This window comes from Coffea eugenioides, chromosome 6, assembly GCF_003713205.1.
Source record: "Coffea eugenioides isolate CCC68of chromosome 6, Ceug_1.0, whole genome shotgun sequence".
NCBI lineage: Eukaryota > Viridiplantae > Streptophyta > Magnoliopsida > Gentianales > Rubiaceae > Coffea > Coffea eugenioides.
In genome coordinates, this window is record NC_040040.1 from 7,897,121 (window position 1) to 7,918,400 (window position 21,280).

The 21,280-nt window shown below is 36.4% G+C and overlaps 2 protein-coding genes across 2 annotated transcripts; one reads left to right on the forward strand and one right to left on the reverse strand.

The window, feature by feature from the left end:
* Nucleotides 1-8,638: 8,638 nt before the first annotated feature.
* LOC113774677 (thylakoid lumenal 16.5 kDa protein, chloroplastic) lies at nt 8,639-11,753 on the forward strand. Its single transcript, XM_027319275.1, has 4 exons — nt 8,639-9,097; nt 10,930-11,069; nt 11,160-11,232; nt 11,391-11,753. Exons 1-4 carry the CDS (start codon nt 8,731-8,733, stop codon nt 11,498-11,500), a joined length of 690 nt encoding a protein of 229 aa, XP_027175076.1. The 5' UTR covers nt 8,639-8,730; the 3' UTR covers nt 11,501-11,753.
* Nucleotides 11,754-12,323: 570 nt separating this feature from the next.
* On the reverse strand, nt 12,324-16,922 carry LOC113774521 (methyl-CpG-binding domain-containing protein 10-like). Its single transcript, XM_027319051.1, has 2 exons — nt 16,739-16,922; nt 12,324-13,523 (listed from the first exon to the last, which is right to left on the reverse strand). The coding sequence occupies exons 1-2, from the start codon at nt 16,811-16,813 to the stop codon at nt 12,675-12,677; spliced, it is 924 nt and encodes a 307-aa protein (XP_027174852.1). The 5' UTR covers nt 16,814-16,922; the 3' UTR covers nt 12,324-12,674.
* Between the last annotated feature and the right edge of the window lie 4,358 nt (nt 16,923-21,280).

Consider the following 21,280-nt stretch of genomic DNA (forward strand, 5'->3'; position numbering starts at 1 on the left):
ATTGGTATAAGAGAGACAAGTTAGGTAAGCATTTAATAAAGGTGACAAGTGTCACCATTTGAGTGGGTTTAATTTAGAAAAACTATTCATGGTCTTACCATTTGACTTAAATAAACCAAAAATGACCAAAAATCATCAAAAATCCTCCATAAGTGGCCGGCTCTCTCTTTCTCTCTCTCTTACTCTAAGCACAAGGAAGAAAACTCTTCAAGTTTGCTCCAAATCATCAAAACCAACCATTGAAACTTGCAATTTCTCCATAAAACCTCTTCAATTAGTGTTTGTGAGTTGTTGTGTGGAGTTATTTGGGAAGCTAGGATGACCTATTGCTCTCTCTCTCTCTTGTTTCTAAGGTGAGTTGTGAAGAACCACCCTCATCCCTTAATTGATGCTTAAATCATGATTAGTGGTAGCATGAGATGCAATATTATGGATTATTTCTTGATTTGTGGTTGAAGTGATGAAGTTTTATTATTTTTGGGGATTTTTCTGTTTTACTATGAACATGATTGTGTGGCTATCTATGATGATTGGAAATGGTATATAATGACTCTAGGAGGTGGAAAAAGTGATTAATTGTAACCAATTTCTGGTTTGGAAGAAATTTCAGAAAATTAGGGTTTTAGTGGGAACATTCTGTCCGAATTTATAGCTCCTAGTTAGAGGCCGAATTGGCTTTGGTTTAAAACATAAAAGTTGTAGGGAATGACATTTTAGAGGTGTCTACAAAATTTCAGGTCAATCGGAGTAGTGTAGAATGAGAAAAGTTGAATTACTATTGCTGTTCTGGTTTTACCCGAATGTAAGAATTGCGCCTGTAATTGGTTGTTTTGGCTGGAATTGCTTCCGAATTGATTGTTGAGGCCTTCTGATGAAATGTAGCCCTGTTTCTTAGATTTCAGCTGGTTTTGGAATTTCTGGATTTGGACTTGGAGAGCCTGAGTTATGATGTTTCCGCTAGAATGCGTTCTGTGAATCTATTTTACGGTTTTGGTGTAGTATCTTGCATTTTTGACATGGTTACACTCAAAACTGGGTTGAGTGACCTTCTGTGATGTTGTAGCCCTGTCTTTTAGCTTCGAATCGGTGTATCGTACACCTTCATCCGATAATCGTAGTGAAATTGGTGTCATTAACGTAAAACGAGGTCAAAAACTATTTTTTTCAGGGCCAAAACTAATTGCATTTCCAAATTTTCTGGTTTCCTCTAATGTTTGGGGTCATGTTTGGCCTTGGTTTATGACTCGTTATCGAGTCTCATTTATACTTGTTTGCATGTTTTAGGGCGTGACGGTGGTGCACAACGTTCTTTTGACGGAAGTGCATGAAACCACATTTGCGAGCTTGGTGAGTGTACTACTCACTTGTGTGTTACTATATGGCTTTGAATGTAAATTGCTTGAAGTGAATTGAATGTGACTTGATTGAAGTGAAAGTGTACTTTATCACTCTCACTTATATGCCTTATATCATTGTTGTCATGTTATTGGAATGTTACATGAAATGAAAGTACTTGACTTGGTGTCGATTGGACGAGTATCCAACGACTACAAATGTTATCATTGAGCTCAACTCCATTAGTAGTTGATTGAATCGAGCCGGCGAGAGCTTGGTCGTGCCAATTAATGAACCTTGGGTAAAGTTATATGGAATCTTGTAGTATGCGAGACTCTCGATTCCGGTATACTCGAGTAATACCAAAGTGCAAGTGTTTGGATTTCGGGCCCGGTAGGGGGATGTTAGGTGGAAGGAGTGGAAGTAAAGTGGAGTCTACGGTTGGTTACTTTTGAACATTGACGGAGAGTCAATGACGTCCGATCAAGAAATGCAAACGAGGAAAGGGCTCTTGAGAGCCATCTGTATCCTTTTATCACCATATTTGACGTGTGCCTTTGCTTAATTTTACTATATTGAATGAAAGCTTGATGCTTATATGCACTTGGTAGCGTAAGTGATAGTATCTCACTGGGCAATTAGCTCACACCGTTCCTTTTGTTTTCCTTACAGGAATATGACTCTTTTTGGAATGAATCTTGATAGATGGTTGCCGAATGAACTAGATGTATTTTGTATTGTATATGAAGTGAAACCCTAAATGTATCTTTAGGGCCGTTTTCACTTTCAATTTGGCAAACCGTATATATATTAACTTTTGAAAACTTTTGTATGCCACTTTGGGTTGTAATTGCTAAAGTTCAAGATGTGAATGTATGCTTGCTATTTGGTTGGATTCTGACGGGTCGGTTACTATTCATGACCGACTCCGGATTTATTTTTTTTATTTTGGGTTATTTTGCCATTTTGACTCGTTTACGCGCGTTTGTAAGTTCCGGAACGCGATAGACCGCTCTAAACTGCACCGTTAGTCCTGGCGAGAGTTGGGCAGGCAGTCCGCTAACCCCTTTGGTTCGCCGTAGGGGAAGGTGGGGCTGTCACACGTCAAAACTATATCGTAGGTTAAAATTTGATGATTAAAGGAAGTAGATAGTTTGAAAATTAAAATTTAGCATAATAGAGAGGTATTTTTGTCTTTTAGGAGTTTAAGTGACCATTAAAAAAGGTTAGGGGGTAAAGTGAAAGTTAAGGTAAATCTTGAGGGTATAAATTGTTATTAATCCTAAATAATATTAGAAAAAAATCCATACTCCTTGAACAAAATAAAGAGCAGGATGAAGAAACAAACACCCCACCTATTAGCACATGAAATCTGATAAACTACTCAAATCTAATCAATCGAAAAGATGATGGAATGTGTCAATACCCCCGCGTGAATGGTCCAGCGGTAGCACCTCCAACCGGTGACCCCTAGGTCCCAGGTTCGAGTCTCTGCTCTGCTGGATTTCTCGGCGTACATATCGTGCTTGGGTCGGGCTGGGGCGCCGGGCCCGGACCGCAGGGGATTAGTCGGGCCCTGTAAGGATTAACCTAGACACCCCTATGTCGACAAAAAAAAAAAAATGATGGAATGTGTCAAAGTTTATAGATGATCCATAGTGGAACTTGTTCGCTCAATAGTAGGCTACATTTTCCTCGATTACCGTTTTTTTCGGTTTGATCGGGGAGAATAAAGATTTTACTTTAGCTTGACCTTATACTAGTACGTAAGATTTATGTTTTTTTTAGGGGAAAATGTTTATGTTTAAAAAAGAAAAGAAACAAAAAAAGCTATTGCCAAACAAATCCAAGCTCAATTGATTTACTTTATGGAGCCCAACCATCCACAATCAAGTTGTGAGGACTGCAATCAACCCTTTTTAAATTTTAATCATTAGTCATTGGACGATTTGTAGAGTTCCTTAGGAGCTACGACAAACACAACGACTCCCCACTTTCCATGGCGTAATAATAAACGCGACAGTGGTGACAGACACAAATCCGAACCTCTATAACTGGTTTGTAAAACTATTTTTATTATTATATTTAGTATAAGTTTATATAATTTTAATTGAATGGTGAATTGTAATTATATGATTTATAAATTTAAGCTTATATCTAAATTATATGAACTTTTATAAAATTTTATAAGAATTATGACAATTAATTTTGAATCGGAGAAAATTCAAGTTACACAACTAGAGAGGCATACTGTGCATCTTTAAGACAAGACATTATACAGTTTTAGAAAATTTGTCTGATTGAAAGGCTGAAAAGGAGCCCCCACGAGTAGCTCAAACGGGACTGGTAAATTCATTTTTACGTAAGATCCCGTGTTCGACCCCGTTGTATTAAAATTGCTGGAAACCTTGGATAGGGCTCTACTGGCCTTAGGAAAATTAGTCTGGACAAAAAAAGTTGGAACACACCCTAAGTGAAAAAAAAAAAAGGGCTGAAAAGGGCATAATACTACTAATAAGACTGTACCATGTTGTCAATTTGTTCTCTGGGCTCCCACACGCACCAATTCTATCGAGCCTTGTGACTTGTGAGCCTATGATCCAATTTCCAAACGACGTTATCAATCCCCGTCCCCCACTGCCCGTTGCCCTGTCACATGTGACATGGCACGACATTGACCTCGTCCCATCCTTCCAACTTCCAAGTTCCAACGAGTCATCTTCGTCTCGCCTTCCGTGAATTTTGATTTAAATAATGCAATTTCGCAATTGAATTTTCTTTTTCCCACTAATTAATTATTCAAATTATAGCTCCCCTTTTTATTGTATTTTCAAGGACTTTTGGAAATATTTGTTTTTAAAAAATAACGTTGTAATACTCTTTTGCAACGTAATATATATATATATATATATATATGATAAAAAATTAAAAAACATACTAAGAGAGTACACTACAAATTTTTTTCAAAAAAATTATTAAAAAAAAAAGATCTTAGAGTTTTGCTCGATTTCTTAAAGTTTCGTAGCTGTTTATTGTAGCAGCAGTTCCGTAACTCTGGTTAAAATCTAAATAAATGGTTATAATTAAAGGACCCAAAAAAAAAAAAAAACTTACCAACACGAATAAAGTAGTGGAAAATTCGAAGATATAGGGTTTGCGTCTCCTGCTTGCATGACATGGAACGCGATGTTTCCTAGTGAAGAGGCTGAGTCGAAAACCTTTGTCAGCAGACTACTTTTTTGTCAGCAGACTACGCTTTTAAGAATTACGCATGGGACACGTAACTCCAATCCTACGCGTTGCAGACAGATCCTTCATCGATCCTTTTTGTTCGTGTAAAAGATTCAAGAATATGCAAGTCATTATCGTCAAACCACTAAAACCTCTCGTACTCAAAAGTAGTATTTCAAAGGAGAAATTGATAAAAAGAACAATAGAAAAAGGTTATCACAATTGCATGATCACATCGTTTTGTCAATTACAATACCCGGAGACTTGCTCAAGAAATTGGTTGACTTGGGTACGGAGTTTTTCCGACTTCCGTTCCTAGATTTGGAATATCTTAGCTCCTAAGGTTCGAATTAAGCTCCCAATATAGGAGGAAAAGGAAAGAATGTAGGAGTAATAAACAAGATTAGCGCGTCAGGCAACTTTCCACATTGAACAATCATTTTAGTTAGCGCGGTTGGTACAAGTTGGCCAACCTCTAAAGTTTCATTGGGGTAATTACTTAGCACTATGACTAGAGTTATACTATCTTAGCGTGTATGTATACTTTGTTTAGCTATAGGGAGCAGTAAAGGGCTGCAGCTCCTTGCTATAGTTTAATTGTAAAATTAAGGGTTAAAAACAAAAAAGTTCCCTGTGGTACACCTAATACACAGAAAAGTTCCCCGTGATTTTAAAACATACAAAACGACACCCTCATGTTTTGAACTAAATTGTAAACTAGCAAAATTCGTTAAACTTAACGAAATCCGATAAATTTAACGGAAAATTTAACGGAATCTGGTAAACTTAACGATAAATTTAACGGAATCCAATAAATTTAACAGTTGAGACCATCATTTTTGTTAATTTTAACGAATTCTGTTAGTTTACAATTTAGTTCAAAACATGAGGTGTCGTTTTGTATGTTTTGAAATCACGGAGGACTTTTCTGTATATTAGATATATCACAGGAGATTTTTTTGTTTTTAACCCTAAAATTAATCATGCCTCTTCTTAATCATACATGTCAAACACGTCTTTTTTTTTTTTTTTTAACGTAAGTAAGAGATTCTAAACCTGAACCATCCACTTGTAATTCCTTTCGACTTATCATCTAACTTAACCGTCCCACCACCAAGAGGGGCATCATTTGGTGACAGCAAAACTGAAAAAGAATCCCACGGGTCTACCAAACATTTTTGCGTTTTCGGACATGAAGACAAGACGCCTTGGAATATCTATTGGCGAAGCATTAATCATATCTGTTACCATCGTCGCTTTAAACGTTGATTGGAATTATTTGGGTAAGCAAGAAAGGTAGGTGATCTTGAATTTCTATACGTGTAAACATAAGATAATATTAGAACAGCCCTTCACCAAATCAAAGCAAAAAAATCAAAAGATATGGTGATAAAATGCTCGGCTGGGTGGATGGGTACTTTAGCACGCTCAAAGTTTTGCCACTATTAATACATATTCCATAAAGTGGATCAGACAAGTGGTAAAATTCGTCGCAAAACGAAGTGGAAAGTCGGAAGACCTTTTAAGCTGTCGAGCTTAGAATAGTCCACTAGATGATTCCGCTTCTTTTAAGTTTTAACCACGAGGGTGGATGGATGGATGTATAGTACTTTTGCTTTTGCGTCTCCAGCGATGGACTGATTATGAGCCGAAAAAGATCCTTGAAAACTTTAGTGAATAACGTCCGACTTTAAAGAAACGCCTTTAATGCTGGCTACGGAAGATTGGAGCTTTAATTCATGTAGTAATACATAATTCAGCTGTTACAACTTATAAATAAAACCATAATGGAACAAACACTTTCTTGCCACTGGCCATTTGGTCCAGTGGTCATCACCATTAAAGTTGATGCTGGAGGTCAGGGGTTCAATCCCTGCCTCCCACAAATTTGCCACGATTTGTGGCGGTCTTAATTGACCTTCATCGATGGAGTCTGTACTCACATCGAACCCCCTCCCCTTCCCCTTAGACTAGGCTAGATTAGGTTATAGGACATCTATCGTTTCGACAAAAAAAACAAAAAAAAAAAAAAAAGAACAAACACTTTCTTAATAAAGTTGATCCAGACATTTTCCCAGAAGTTGCTGACTGTCATACAATACCCGGATTTTCAAGAACTCCTGCACCAGAACTAGGCCCAGCCCAGAACTTAATAACACCACTGACATCGGCCGCTGATGGGTTGAGATCTTCTCCATTATTTTTCTCTTTGTTTATCTATTCATTTTTTTATACTTATTTAACTAATTTTTTGAGCAATAATTTGTTTGTGTCGATAATTTTATTTTCACAAGTAGATAAACATATTTAAAAATCAAGCTCATCCATGAACGTTTTGTCATTCATATCAGCTTCACAAGAATCACAGCTACAAGTATGGGCTTTGAAGAGAAAACACTTTTGTCCAATAATAAGTAAGGCCCAGTTTAGGTCCTAAAAAGGCTTAAAAGCCACGGGTGTCGTAGACCATTACCATTTCCCGAGAATTGCTTGAAACTACGCATTTTAATTCGCCTTTGCCATGCGTGAGGAATTTGTTTGTCTTAATATCGTTGTGGTTTTCACTTATTCCACGTTTGGAGCCGTCCTTTGTTTTGTTATTATCATGTTTTTATTTGAAAGAGTAACTTCTTAATATTTTAATATACATCCATTAAGAGAATATTTTAAATTCAAATGATACATATATAAAGTCATTAATGCCATCTCATCTAGACATAATGATTACCATATCTCCATAAAAAGTTGAATTCCCAAAAAAGACTCCAATATTAGAACGGAAGGAGTAGATAGAATGAATATGCACCGTTTTTTGGTAGATAATGAAGTATTAATATTTACAAAGAATAGAGGTTAATTGGGTCTCCCCAATTTAACCCGCTAAATGTCTCCAAACAAAAAATGATCTAATTCAGTTGGTGGTTAACTATTGTAGATTCGACATCTAAATTTGCTTGGAGATGTGCCTGCGTGGACACACATTTTAAAGTCTAATTTGAAATCCATGAGGCTAAGTCCTACAATTGGCCACGAAAGTGCAAACATGAGGAAGCGCTTCTAACAATCAAGTATTTTAAACACTAACACATCACCAAGTCATTGTGAATATATAATCCATCGTAATTTTACAATATTTAATCCAAAAAAAATAAACAAATATATACTATTTGAATATAATCCAGCATTATGAGACAAATATAACTCAAGTAGCAATAAATAAAAGTGTAATTAGTTATGAATTGTTAATTGGGAATGAGTGAAGAGTTGAGGAAGAATGAAATTAGGGTTAGTCGTGAATTGTGAAATGTGAAGTGTAAAAGAATAAAAATGTAATTAGTAATTTAGTATAAATGTATTAGTATAACTAATCAGTAATTTGTATTAGTAATAATATATAATTATTAGTATAACTAATAATATTAATTATATTACATATACAAAATTTGATATTTATAACTAACAATGTAGTTATGATAACTAATAATATTGAATATTATATATATATATATATATATGTATTTTAGATAGGTGACAGAACGGGTGTTTAATCCCTCGTCCCCTGTCCAACAGAGGGAGAAAATGAGCCCTTGCCTAATCGTACCTGGCGAGAGCATGCGCTACAATTCCCAACCCTATTTCACACTTGCTATTCAATAGATTTATACTCACCTCTGAATTTATACTTCACACTTGCTATTCAATATCTTTTTGGAGTCAGATTTTTTACATTAACACCACATATAGCAACGTATTTGAATGCATGTTACCCGTGTAAAAGTTATAATTCAAATTCAAATCAAAATCAAATAGGTATTGATTATTATGCATTCAGACTCCCGATTTATATCATGTTAGTATATAAAAAATTATTTTCATCTTTGCAGTGCAAAAATATAAGACATATACTTGATAATCCAAAGTTGAAAGCTGCCTCTTATTTTGATTGTCGTACAGGTTACATTTTTTATTAAATGACTTCAATGCCCTCGAACTCTTTAGTAATGGTTCAGTTGACACCAGACAGCATAGCCTAGCAAGAAATCTCGTAATCTTATCCTCTATTTTTCCCAACGTCCAAAATCGCCGCTAAATCTGACTCTTTGCCACCAAAACAAACTGAAACAAAAGATAAAAAAAGAGAAAAGAGTACTAGAAAGAGTAAAAATGGCAAGAGTGCTGCTCTCAAATGCAAATAATCTCCTCCCATGCTTCCAATCACCATCTTCCTCAACACCGTTAACATCACTTCACCTTCACAAACAAATCGTTAGGACTCATCCCACCTCATGCAAGTCAGCACTATTGAATCAAGATTCTTCTTCTTCTTGTTCTGTTCTGACCACCAAGAGGAGCCTTTCCATTAGCCTCACAACAGGGTTCCTCTTCTTTCTCTCTGGGAAAGGTTGTTCTGATGCCAATGCAGCTATATTAGAACCGGATGATGATGAGGAGCTGTTGGAAAAGGTGAAGAAGGATAGAAAGAAGAGGCTTGAGAGACAGGGTGTCCTCAATTCAGCTGCTCAAGAGACAGGTCAACAATCCTTCCCAATATTTCCTTGGAATGTAGCCTCTAGAAAGTATTTGCTACTTTGACTTTCATGTCCTTTAGTTCTTTGACCTTGCTTCTTGATTTTTTTTTCTTTTGATTTTTGGATAAAGTTTCGATTATTCTTTTCTTTCCGTAAAGTTTTGATTTTCTTTTCTATATCAGTTGAATTGACACTGCAAGGTAAAGGGATTAAAAGACTTTAGTCTTTAAGGCTATGGTAAAGTTGGTTGGAGATCGTTTCTGTTTTTCTAACACAGATAAATTGAGTTAACAAATTAGTTTTCTCATAGATCAACAAACAGTTGAAATATTCGTTTTTGCTGGTAATTAGGCTGCTTTTGGATGCCGCATGAAGTCGATTCCTCTTCGAATTTAAGAGGCTTCTATTGAATCCTAGTCATTCTTATTGAAACATTTCATGTCATCGCAAAACTCAAAATTGGGGTAGGAATGTGGAGAGACTTGATTATGGTTACTTTCATAGGTGGTGAATTACAGTTTAGCCTGCATTTGCTACTACCTCTTGGCAGTTGGCAATCTGCAAGAATCTCTTCAGCAAGTATAGTTGTGAGAAGAAGGGTAATTACAAGCTTCTGCAGAATCCTGACTTTTGTAACCTAAATTTATGCTGTCGAACATAGCATAATTTACACTGCAAATTTCTCCAAGATTTTACTGCAATAAAACCAACTTTGGAGGTACGAGGATCCAATTACCTTAAGTAATTTGCTGGGCAGTAAAAAAGGATAATTTTTGTCCTAAAGGTTAGCTATGATCATCTATTGCAAATATTATATGCTTCCTGTTGGTTTCTCTGTGACATTTTATGGATTGCAGATTAGAATGACTAGGAAAGTTCAGTATGGAACATTGGAGAAGAATAATTTGGGCTTACTAAATCAAGCTTCAAGAAAATTTTAAGTTACCAAATGCTGTTTGCCTGCCCTAAGATAACATAAAAGCTAAAACAATTGCGTGTAATTAAGAGGGAGCGGGGGAACCTATTTGCCTTCCTAGATTGCTTTTGGTTGGAATTCACCTGTATATGGAAATAATTGGTTTGCACTGACAGATAAACATGATAGAGAAAAGGTCAAGCCTGGCGACAGAGATCCCTTAGTTATTTAATGTACCAGATCTATTTTGTTAATGACTTATACAATAGTAGTGATCTAGAATCAACTTATATGAATTACTGTCCCTTATACGGAAAATCTAGTTAGTTGAAGCCGTTTGGCACAAGTGCTTTCACTCATGATGTAAGCGCAAATACTCAGAAACTTTTACCCCAGCTGAACTGGTTTCTCACTGACTGGCATGTATCACCAGTGAACATGAGAAAGCTTGGCTGTGTTTAACTATGCATTCTAAGATCTAATGGATACTTATCAATAACAACCGTGCCACTCTTGGTTATGTTACTATCTTCATGGAGTTGAAAATTATGATCAAAGATTACCGTTTGTGGGTTTACTTGTCCCTCATGAAAGCAGGCACATAAATTTCATTCAAGGGATAGTGCTGCATGCCAGTAATATTATTAGCCAAGATCTGAATAGCTTTCATAGTTGCTACATCAGTCAACTGGATTCTATTATTTGATGTAAATTTCCTTTTGCCCATGCCCCTTGTATTTTGTTTTAGCACATAATTGTGCTCCTAATATGCTTATCTTCATTCTTAGCTTGAATTAAGTCCTTGGCGTGAAGTAAACTGATGCCCTTAAAGCATGACCTGAATGTCGCATTACGCTCTGAGCTTTTGGTCTCTGTCATTTCTGGGAATTGATTAGCTATTCTTTTTTAATGCTGCAGGATACTTGCAAGAGCTCGTTTACAAGCTCAGCAGAGTAGGCCAGGCAATAGAGAAGAATGATCTTTCAACGGCTAGGTCAGTTCTTGGTCAAAGCAGTGATACTGATTGGGTACAAAAAGTTAAGTCAGCTTTCAAGAAGGTATCCTATAGATAATAATACTGTACATGCCTTACTGTGTAGATCTTGTCTATATGCATTTCCATGCGTTAATTGCCTATCTTCCTGCAGTTGAGCTCTAGCCCTGAGGAGAAATCCGAAGTAGAGACTTTTAGCTCCGCACTTGATTCTTTAATTTCATCAGGTATGTTCTGTGTGTTTGCAAGCGTGTTCATCTTGGTTCCCAGCAAAGGGTTGTGACTTATGCATGAAAACTAGTTTGCATTGTGCATGCAATTAATATTGAGTGGTGAAATAGTTTCATTTGTTGCTCTGAGAGAGCAATTGATCTGTAATTTGCAGTGACTAAGAATGATATTGAAGCATCTAAAACAGCATTTGTGGCATCAGCATCTGCTTTTGAAAAATGGACAACCTTAACAGGGTTGGTTGAAAAGCTTAAGGGGCTTTGAAGAAAATCAATCTGGCCAGAGAGTTCCAGCAATACCCCCAGAATGCTTCACTAGCTTGCTTCTGGCTCTAACTCTAGCTGGTTGACTGCTGTCATTAATGATCGCAAAATTCTTTTAATTCCATGAGCTGTATTAACTTCTCCAGCTTTATGGTTAAGTGTTAATGACATTGAAAATTTAGATGTAATTATTCTTTGAAACCACCTCGACCACGCAATTAATTGAATCATTTCACATATTTGCGATTCAATGACCTTGGTTCTATTGAAGTTGTTTCCTTTTTCTTTTGCCGTTGACTAATTGGTGTTCGCCTCAACCTTGAACGGAAATTTGGAATAAATGGCGCATGTTGACAGTCACTGCCTTTCTCTTTTGCATGATTAACTAAGGGATGAACCACTTCTTTACGAAAGATTGCGTATTTAAATTTTACGATGCAATGTAAGTTTTATGTTGGTGGACCATCCGTAAGAATTCCTATATGCGGTGCGTCCTAATCCATGGTGACTACTAGGGTGGAACCATCCAAATTTTTTGTATATTAAAAAAAAAAGTCTTATCAAGTAGTAATACCCCAAAAAAGTGGGGGACCAATTCTTTTTGGGCACTCAGTCGCTATGCATCTCATGGCCTTTTAACTAGCTCAACACTTTCTGCAACGTTTAGACACCCATCTCCCATTGGTATCAAAACTTTAACTGAAACAGCGATGCTGACTGCCTGAAGAAGCTTGTCAAAGAGGAGCCAGCTCATCTTAATCACCTCAAAAAACTGCTGCAAAACAACTAACCTACTGATATCCGTAAGCTTGCGAGCCAAGGAAACTCGAGTAACTGAAGATGACTTATTATATCATTACATAGACACAGTTCTGATCGACATGTTACAGAGATCTATGCAACCTACAATTCCTTCAATGCAAGGAAGGTTGGAATGTTGAAGGCCTACTCTATAATGTAAGGTAGTAATGTTACAAAGATCTCAGTCACTACACGTTCAACGAAAGACAGCAGCGACATTAACCTGCTAATCTATGATTTTACATACTACAGATGTCTCATGAACAATCGGAGTATCTATTACTCAACAACAACACTACTGTCATTCAAAAGAAGCCACCAGCCTATGAAGGTCAGAACAAGATATTACATAAACAGCATTATGTTTGATAAATTCAAGGCTTGGACTTGTCAACCTCTGCACGATCGCCATTCTGTATCACACCTCCCTCAGCCTTTTCGCTCACCAAGCTACTTTGCCCATCAGCGCTCCTGTTTGCTTCACTATTCTGCTCGACTTTCTCTTCTGCTTCCACTTCTTGCTTCTTTTCTTCAGCACCAGTTACCTGCTTGTCTCCTTCTCCAGTCCCATCCTCTTTCTCCGCTTCGATGGGTGGTATTTGCTGTTGTTTTTCTTTGTCCTTGGCATCTTCAGAGCCATCAGATACCTTCCCAACCTGGGACTCTTTAGAATCCACCACTTCAGCTTCAACATTCTTCTCCTGCTCTTCAGTATCTTCTGCTTTGCAATCTGTAGCTGGGGTCTCATTCTTGTTTTCATTCTCTCTCTCCTTTACAGCATCTTTATCAGTGGCTTGAGTTTCAATTGTTTGGGTTTCACCCCCTTTCTCATCTTGACCTTCCTTTGCAACATCTTTCTCAGTCACTGTACCAGTAGTATCCTTCACAGATTTTTCTGCTTCTTCCATGTGGACATCCTGTGCTGCTTCACTTCCTTCAGGAGCTTCTTTCTCCTTATCATCCTTCTTTGAAGCAGAAGATTTTCTGCTTCTTTTCTTCGGAGTCTCTCTCTCTGGTGGCGGAGTTGCCTTTGCTTTCTCGCTGATCCTTGCTGATCTTCTTGGGGTTTCACCAGTTCCCCAGTCAAATTCTGATATTGGAGGACCCCCAGGGTGGGTCTTGAGGTACTGGTCCAATTGCTTCCTGCTGGTGATCTCCTCTCCTGTTGGGGCTGTGAATATGATTTCATTTTTCTTTGGTGTACCTCCTTTTTTGAGCATAAACTGCATGAGAGGAAGATACTTCATTGGGATTGTGTAAAAACACAAAGACGACACCACGGGAACCCAACTTGAAGGCTTTTAACTACCAAAACAGATGCATTGGGATTGTGTAAACTACAGATGAATGCCAAGTGAGCTAGTTCCTCAAGGACAAGAATTCAGAAAGTAATGAAATCCAGAACTAGGACCATAAATCTAGGATCAGAAATAGCCTAAGGATCCTGCTTGAATCAAGACTAGACAGGATGAATTAATAACTATTCCATGATAAGGAAAGACTAGATCCACAACAAAAAGCTAAAACAGTAAGCCAAGACAAGCAATCAGCCTGTTCCACAATTTTCGGAACATAAATCCAGATTTTTGGAGAATTATAGAGTTCACATTGCACAATAAAACAACACTTAAAATTAAAAAAAATGTGGGAGTTTATGTTTGATGCTTAGTCAAGAACCCAGACAACGAGATAAGCAATATGTTTAGGAAAGGTGCATTAAACCAAGGGAGTCCTACAAGTTGATATTGAAGCATGTGCAACTTGACAAAGATTGGCTCCAGCAATCTTCCTTCCACTCATGTTCAACCTAAAAAGCTTAGCCAAAGCTTCATGTTTCAACTTATTGTGCGAGATATGGCGATGATGAAAGACACATTAAAGGTATAGGCATAGAAGAGTATACTTCAAGCTAGTCCTTAAGGGCATCCAGTGTTTCCTTCAAGAATAATAAAAACAAATCATAGTATCCTTTAAGCAAATATTGGATTCACATCCATGGTCTCATTTTTCCATACAAAATTTATAAAGTTTGACCATCCCATGTTTTTTCATTTACTAATAAAGATCTCTTCATCTTAAAAAGTTTCAGCACAGTCGGTACATCATGATATGAATGGCACATGGGCATGCATATAACACTGCCTCTTCAGCTGCCTTGTGCTTGCTCACATTAATGAATGTGAACATTGAAACTCTTTAATGCATTTATAAATTTTAAGTTCTTGAATATGCTGGGTTGTACAAAGTAGAATTTGGAATTCATGCATGGACACAAAGAACTGTAAAGACAACTTAAAAAGTTCTATCATCGCAGCCACAAACACCGATATCAGACCATGATTGTCAGCAACAGTCGTGATCCATCAGATAATGACCTCAAGCACCAGGTATTAAATTCCCATAGCAGTCAAAACAATAATTGAACTACTGGTCATACCAGTCATCAAGATAAAAGACATTACATGCCCCAGCAGCAGTTAGGCATACTAAACATTTACACTATCAGGTTTCCAGAAAAGTAGAAAATTAGGTTGGGGAAGCAAGTAAATGATAAAACTTGGCAAATAAATCAAACAACACGAATTCAATTCAGCAGATATACAGGAAATTAAACCATCAAATCAGTGGTCTTTGAAGGAACAAATTGGCATGGCCTATGCAATAGTCTAAATATAGGTGTTCTATATAGACAAAAATTGCACCAAAGGTGTAAGTATCAAATTAAGACAGGCCATTACCTAATGCGGTTTTGCTTCACTTGGGAAACAGGAAGACAACCATCAATTTTGGGATTTTACCGAAGAGAAGGTCTTTTATTTAATTTAATCTAGTAGTACATCATGAGATGGAAGCATACTTCAAGATCTAGTCCTTTACAAAAGAAGAAAGTGACAACAAAAAACAGCAAATCACCCCAAAAAAAAGCCAGTAACAGAAAATTCCATGAGAAAAAAGGAAAATCATAAATAGAATTCTAACCTCAATCTCATGTAAATTAAATCGTGATGATGATAAGTTGACAACCCAAGCCCAGTCGACATACAAAACCAACAACTTCTTGAGTTGCTTTACAGAACTGCTTTCCCAAGCATATAGCTTATCAAAAAGCAATATACAAGCCGAAGGAAAAAAAAAAAGGCTCTCCAAATCTTAAACGTTACAGCTAACTATTTAGTGGAACGAAATTATGATTTTACCACACTTCATAATCGAAATATATGGAAGAAAAGAGAAACTTACAGGTGCTCCATAAATTGAAGCAGCTGATTTGGTAGCAATTACAATCTCAAAAGTACACAGCAGAATACAACATAGCATTTCAAGAGCTGCATTGCCTTATTAGACGCTTTCCACTCTTAGATAAACTATCAAGACCAAAAAAAGTCATTTCTATGAAACTCAGGGTTTGCCAGCTTTGAAACCAGAAATACACTGTGCCAAAAGTTTAGAAACATTTAAACAGGGCATGCTACCAATCAAGTACAAACAAGCAAACAACCTTCAACCAGTAACTGCATAAATGAAAAATGTTCCTAAAATTCTGAGCTTAGAAATTGCTAGTGTGTAACCTAATTCTTGACCAAAGCCCAAATCATTAAACCATTTCGAGAATTTAGAACTCAATCCCAGTTGCTGAAAATGCAGAAACCAAAAAGGTAATTTGGACAAAACCAACCCTAGTAATTACGGCAACAAGCTATAGGCCAAACTACAGACTCAATTCAACTTGCACTTTCTTCTCCACAGTCTTGTTAGGAAATCCTAGATGGTATCTTAAAATACACATGAAAGTAAATAACAATAAAACCTAACTCCAACTGATAAAATTGAATGTACGACTAATGCAAACAGAAGGTACAATTAACTACGGCAACGTCGTTATATAATGCCCCAGCTTACTTATCATCACCATGGAAATTAAGTTCATTTCCTTTTCATCACCAGCAGAATCCATATCCCAGTCCAACAAACACAGAGTAGAACTCATGCTGAATAACAACAATTAAAGAACCAAAAACAACAAAATGACGCAGACCGATTAAACAAGTTACCATGGCCTTCTCAACCCTAGCTTCAAAATTTACAAATGAACACCCGTAGTTGGTCGAATTCCACTTCAGAAACCACATAACCACACCAAATGGAAATATGCCCCTAACCCAGTTCACCCCAAACAAGCCAAAATGAATCCCAAAAAACCTCAATAAACCCGAAAAAAACAAAACTTCATATAACCCCAGGTGATACATCGCAAGTCTTGTAAATCCCACCTCAAACCAACATAATTGCACAGAATTAAACGAAGTCCAATTGAATTCAAGGACGCAAAACTCAAATAAACAAGACCACAAGAACGCAAACTTTAGAAAACCCAATCAAAAAGCACACAAATACATGAAAATAGAGAAAAAGGAGGACTTTTCTGAAAAGGGGTAACCTTTTTCTTCCAGCCAGAAGGAGCAGGGAGTTCCAAGCACACGAATTCGTTGGCTTCCTCAACCGAGCTCGCCATTTCTCTTCTTTACCAACTCAATTTCCAGAGTTCAAGTTACTTGAATATTTTAATAGCATAAAAAGGGAATATATAATGAGCAGCGAGTCATAGAGTGAGAGAGTCACCAGACTCAGACCCGCACACAAACAAAACGGGACCAACTAACTTTTAACCATATATTAACTGCACCCACACATGTATGTATGTATGTATGTGTATTTACCTAATAATAACAACGATAAAAATAAAAAAAGTCCCAGTAAATATTTAGCACTACCAGTAATCTTAGCCACCTTTATTAGTCTCTCTGCCTACTTATTCTTGGGATTTTTCGGTAAATCCCGAAATTTAACCACCTAATCTGACGATGTTTTACACTGGGATTCATTTTAGTGCCAAGCACTGGAAATGGTTGTACGCTTTGCAAAATTGGAGGGAGAGCAATGGCCAAATGTGACACGTTGTGGAGGCAATTTAATGAGATCAGATTTGTGCCACATTCACCTCACTTCATTTCATTTAGCCTTTCTTAGTGTCTTTGGTTTATCTTCATTGTTTATCCTTTCGTGCGGTGGATCATTATCATTATTATTAATTTTTCTCTTTTTCTACTTTTACACTTGTAATTAAGCAGATTAAAGACCTCATCCTTATCCTCTTCTTTGACTTGGACCAGTTTAGTAGTAGTAATAAATTGCAACTTGTCGTGCTTAATTGATATATCAGGCACTCAGCCAGAAATTGGCAAGGTTTATTTATTTATTTATTTTTTAAAAATATAAATACTATTAGAAATGGAAATGCAATGGTAGCTCATAACGTTGAGGTAACAAAAACCATAAGCTGCGGACTCTTTGATATGTCCATGTTGCAGAGCCCACTAAAGGGTAATAATCTAAGAGCCCCATATTTTGGGCTCACAGTCCTCAATCGGCTAACTACTAGCCCAACATAGAAAGGGCTTGGTCTCTGTCCCCAGACATTGCTTATTCATTTTGTATCTATATATTTCATGTACTATTTGTTGTTGGCAGTAAGTATTTTCTTGACCTTTGATTTAATTGAACATATCAATGAAGTACTCCATTACTTATAGTTAATATAATCTGTTCTAAAAGGAGAAAATTTAGGATCTTGGTTAGCACTTTTGTTTGCACTGAAAATATTATACTTTCCCTTTTCTTCTCGATTAAATGTGCTACTCACCCAGCTTCCAAATCAGCTTTCAATTATTCACTTCCATTTTTTTTTTCTAGGGCTCGTTCTTGACGTACTTACTTGAAATTATACACAACTTTCCACGTTTGTGATTTTTTTTTTTTTTTTTTTTAAAAAAAAAAAAAACATTTTTGGTTTACCAGAGCTTCATCATCGTGGCACAATAATTCTGTTGAAATATGAGTTGCATGGTCTCACATTCACAAAAAAATTCTCTGGGCATTTAACTTGTTGTATGACATGCAACCAAACACTACTAGTAGTGCTCCAAATGTTACAACATATTCTCCATGGGATTTTTTTTTTTTTTTTTTTTTTTGGGTTGGGGTGGGACTTCTACCCATAGCTGGCCTGCTACCTTATTACTCACCCTTCACCCTAGGCTAAAAAGGATTCAAACTGGGGTAAGTTGATGATAATATGGCCCTACTGATATAGGAGTAGGGATGCTCTCCGACCCAAGAATATGTGGCATCAGAAACTTTAGTGATTTTCACTTAGTATTATTTATTTACTGGGATAATATAAAAAATCTCAACCTCTCCGGAGATTTTTTCTAATATCGCTTAGCACCCCTAAAATTTTAAAAGTATCGCTTACGTCCCATTCTCAAAATTGCAAAATAACTATATTATCCCTTACTAGATATATAATTCACATGTCAAATAAATGGAGCTTAAAAAATTAAAGGAAAAAGAAACAAGAATACACTTTCTTTTCTTTTACTTTTTTCCAACATTTTCTCTTACTCATTTTTTTGGATGACTATGTAATTTTTTATTTGTAAATATAGTAATTAAATTTTGTTTATCTTTTTTCTTTTTATGATCATGATAGAGTGGGATATGATTTCTTTATTTATTTTGAATAAATTTTTATAATGATTTAGTGCAACTTAAAGGTTTATATCATGCATTGAGAAGAGGTTGGGAAAAAAAGATAAGATTCATGAGAAATTGAGCTAGCATATAGAGTTGAATTGGAGCTAGTGTATTTCTTTACAAATATCTATTTTTACTTTTTAAATTTATATTTTTATGAACTATAGTTTTATGATGTTGTGGTGCTGCTAAAAATAATTTTTAATGTTGTGATTTTTCTTGGAGTAAACAAAGTGGTTTAAGAGTATTTTTATTTAGTAATATGAGCAAAAGGATAGTTCAGAGTTTTTAAAAATCTTGTTACACAAAAATAACAAAATAAAGAGAACCAAGCGACTGTTTTTAAGATTTTAGAGGCGCTAAGTAATACTAAGGGAAACCTTGGAAGAGCTTTCTGATATTATCCCTTATTTATTTTGTGCTTTTAAGGGCCGAAGAGCTGAGTGGGTGCCGCCGGCCGGGCCATAGTCAGAGAGATGAAGTGACAAGAAATGCAATGAATGCTTGACAGTCATGGATTTGACGTTTCAGATTCTGTCCCAGCCGTTTTCGTTCACACAGACACAGCTCTTTTAAATTTAATAAGAAAGAAAGGAAAAGAAAAAGAAGCAGCCCCAGCATCCTACTGGCGTCGCTTCCCCAAGTTTCCCGGTGTACGGTTATTTTCTAGGAGAAAACATAATATTTATTGCCAGCTTGTAATGTACATTGTAGGACAACCCTCTTTTCAGATCCCAAGGACCAACATTGATTTGATTCATTCCTTTTTTTTTTTTTTTTTGTAGAATACAACACAGTTTTCCTAGATTTCAGCTTCCGCTCTAATTTTCTTTTTATACACCTTTTTATTTTTGTTACAACAAATAAAAGAAGCATTCACTATTAATATCTCGTACATCAAAACTGTTTGAAACGCCTGCATGAATCCGTTGTTGTTGGACAACAGATGAATGTAAGTATGAAACCCTCTGATTCTTTTTTCTAATTGCGAAATTGCTCTCTCAATATCATCAAGTAATACTGAAAAACAAAGAAATGGGCGATATTGTTTGAAACAATGCAGCCAAATTGGCTTGGCAAAGTAGTATTTGGTTTTTAGTGGTCTGCTGCGTTGGCCGTAGAGGAGTGTGATATGATGGATGGATGCCAGATGACTAAAATGGTGGTCCATCGATCACTCCTTTTTATCACCAGGATTACATGTGTTGTGGGAATGCGTTTGTACCTATGCTTTGACGCAAAAGGTCTTTTCCTTGTTTTTATATATATATATTTTTTCAGCTATAGCGAAATGAAAAGCAAAAAGCTTTTGCCACCAATGGCATTTTGCTCATTACAGATGCTAGATTGGCATAGCATGGTACCAAGTATAATCTGGTAAAAGGCTACCAGGGGACCAGAATTTGGGTTTTAACTTTCAAGCACCCTCACCGCCATCTCTCCCCCCTCCCCACAAAAATTCAAAGCCCTGAGATCATGCTAGCTGTTTAATCAAAATCCCTCTTCCCTCTCCTTGACCACCAGAAAATGATAGGGGGGTTACAAAGAGTATAGGGAGATAGAGTTAAAAAGCCTAGAGCATTCTACCAAATGCAGAACTTTGTGACTTCTCAATCTAGTTTTTTTTTTTCTCTTTCCACCCACTCGAAAAGGGAATTTTACGTTCCTGATTCCCTTCTGGTTCAATGTCTCAAAAGCTAGTGGCTTGCCTTGCTAAATTTGGTTAAAGTTGTACACTGAAAGTACCATCGACGAGACATTTGATAAGGTTAGTAAAAATTTTATCACAGGAGTAGAATCTCAATTTTGTTGATGTTGAACCTTCACTTCCCGCACTCGTCCATCCATTCTAAACACGATCCAATTTGTAGCTTTGAAAGTTAGGTACGCGTAATGCACGTATCAAAGCTGGTAATTAAAGTAGAAGTTTGCCATGAATTCATTCTTAATTCGTTTTCTACTTCAAGCAAAAGATGCCAATTACTTGGTCATAACAAGAAACTTGACGAAACTAGAACAATTGAAAGCTATCATACAACACTAACTATTTTTGTGTCTTGGAAGATCGAGACATTGTTACAGGTTTTCTCTTATATGATTAGTTGATTGCTAATTTAAAAGGGCTGGAAGTCACGCAAAAGGAAATGAAAACTTTTGAGAATTTACAAACTCACTATTTTCAGTGGTATTTTACAAAATTTAGATAGAGGTCGATCGAATAAACTTCATGTCCCTATTTCAGATGAAAACTCGAAAATTTTACCAATTAGTCTTACATGTATATAACACCTAAACGATGCTCTATATTAATATCCATTAGGTAATCTTAGAGCAAGATTTTAGCACCCCAAAAGGTAAAATTATTAGTGGCTAGAGACGACGACCA

Bases quoted from the DNA above. Each gene is read 5' to 3' on its own strand.
- LOC113774677 (XM_027319275.1), top strand. From the start codon at position 8,731: ATGGCAAGAGTGCTGCTCTCAAATGCAAATAATCTCCTCCCATGCTTC. The intron at 9,098-10,929 runs GTCAACAATCCT...TTAATGCTGCAG, and splicing joins TTCAGCTGCTCAAGAGACAG to GATACTTGCAAGAGCTCGTT. The intron at 11,233-11,390 runs GTATGTTCTGTG...TGTAATTTGCAG, and splicing joins TGATTCTTTAATTTCATCAG to TGACTAAGAATGATATTGAA.
- LOC113774521 (XM_027319051.1), bottom strand. From the start codon at position 16,813: ATGGCGAGCTCGGTTGAGGAAGCCAACGAATTCGTGTGCTTGGAACTC. The intron at 13,524-16,738 runs GTTACCCCTTTT...CCTCTCATGCAG, and splicing joins CTTCTGGCTGGAAGAAAAAG to TTTATGCTCAAAAAAGGAGG.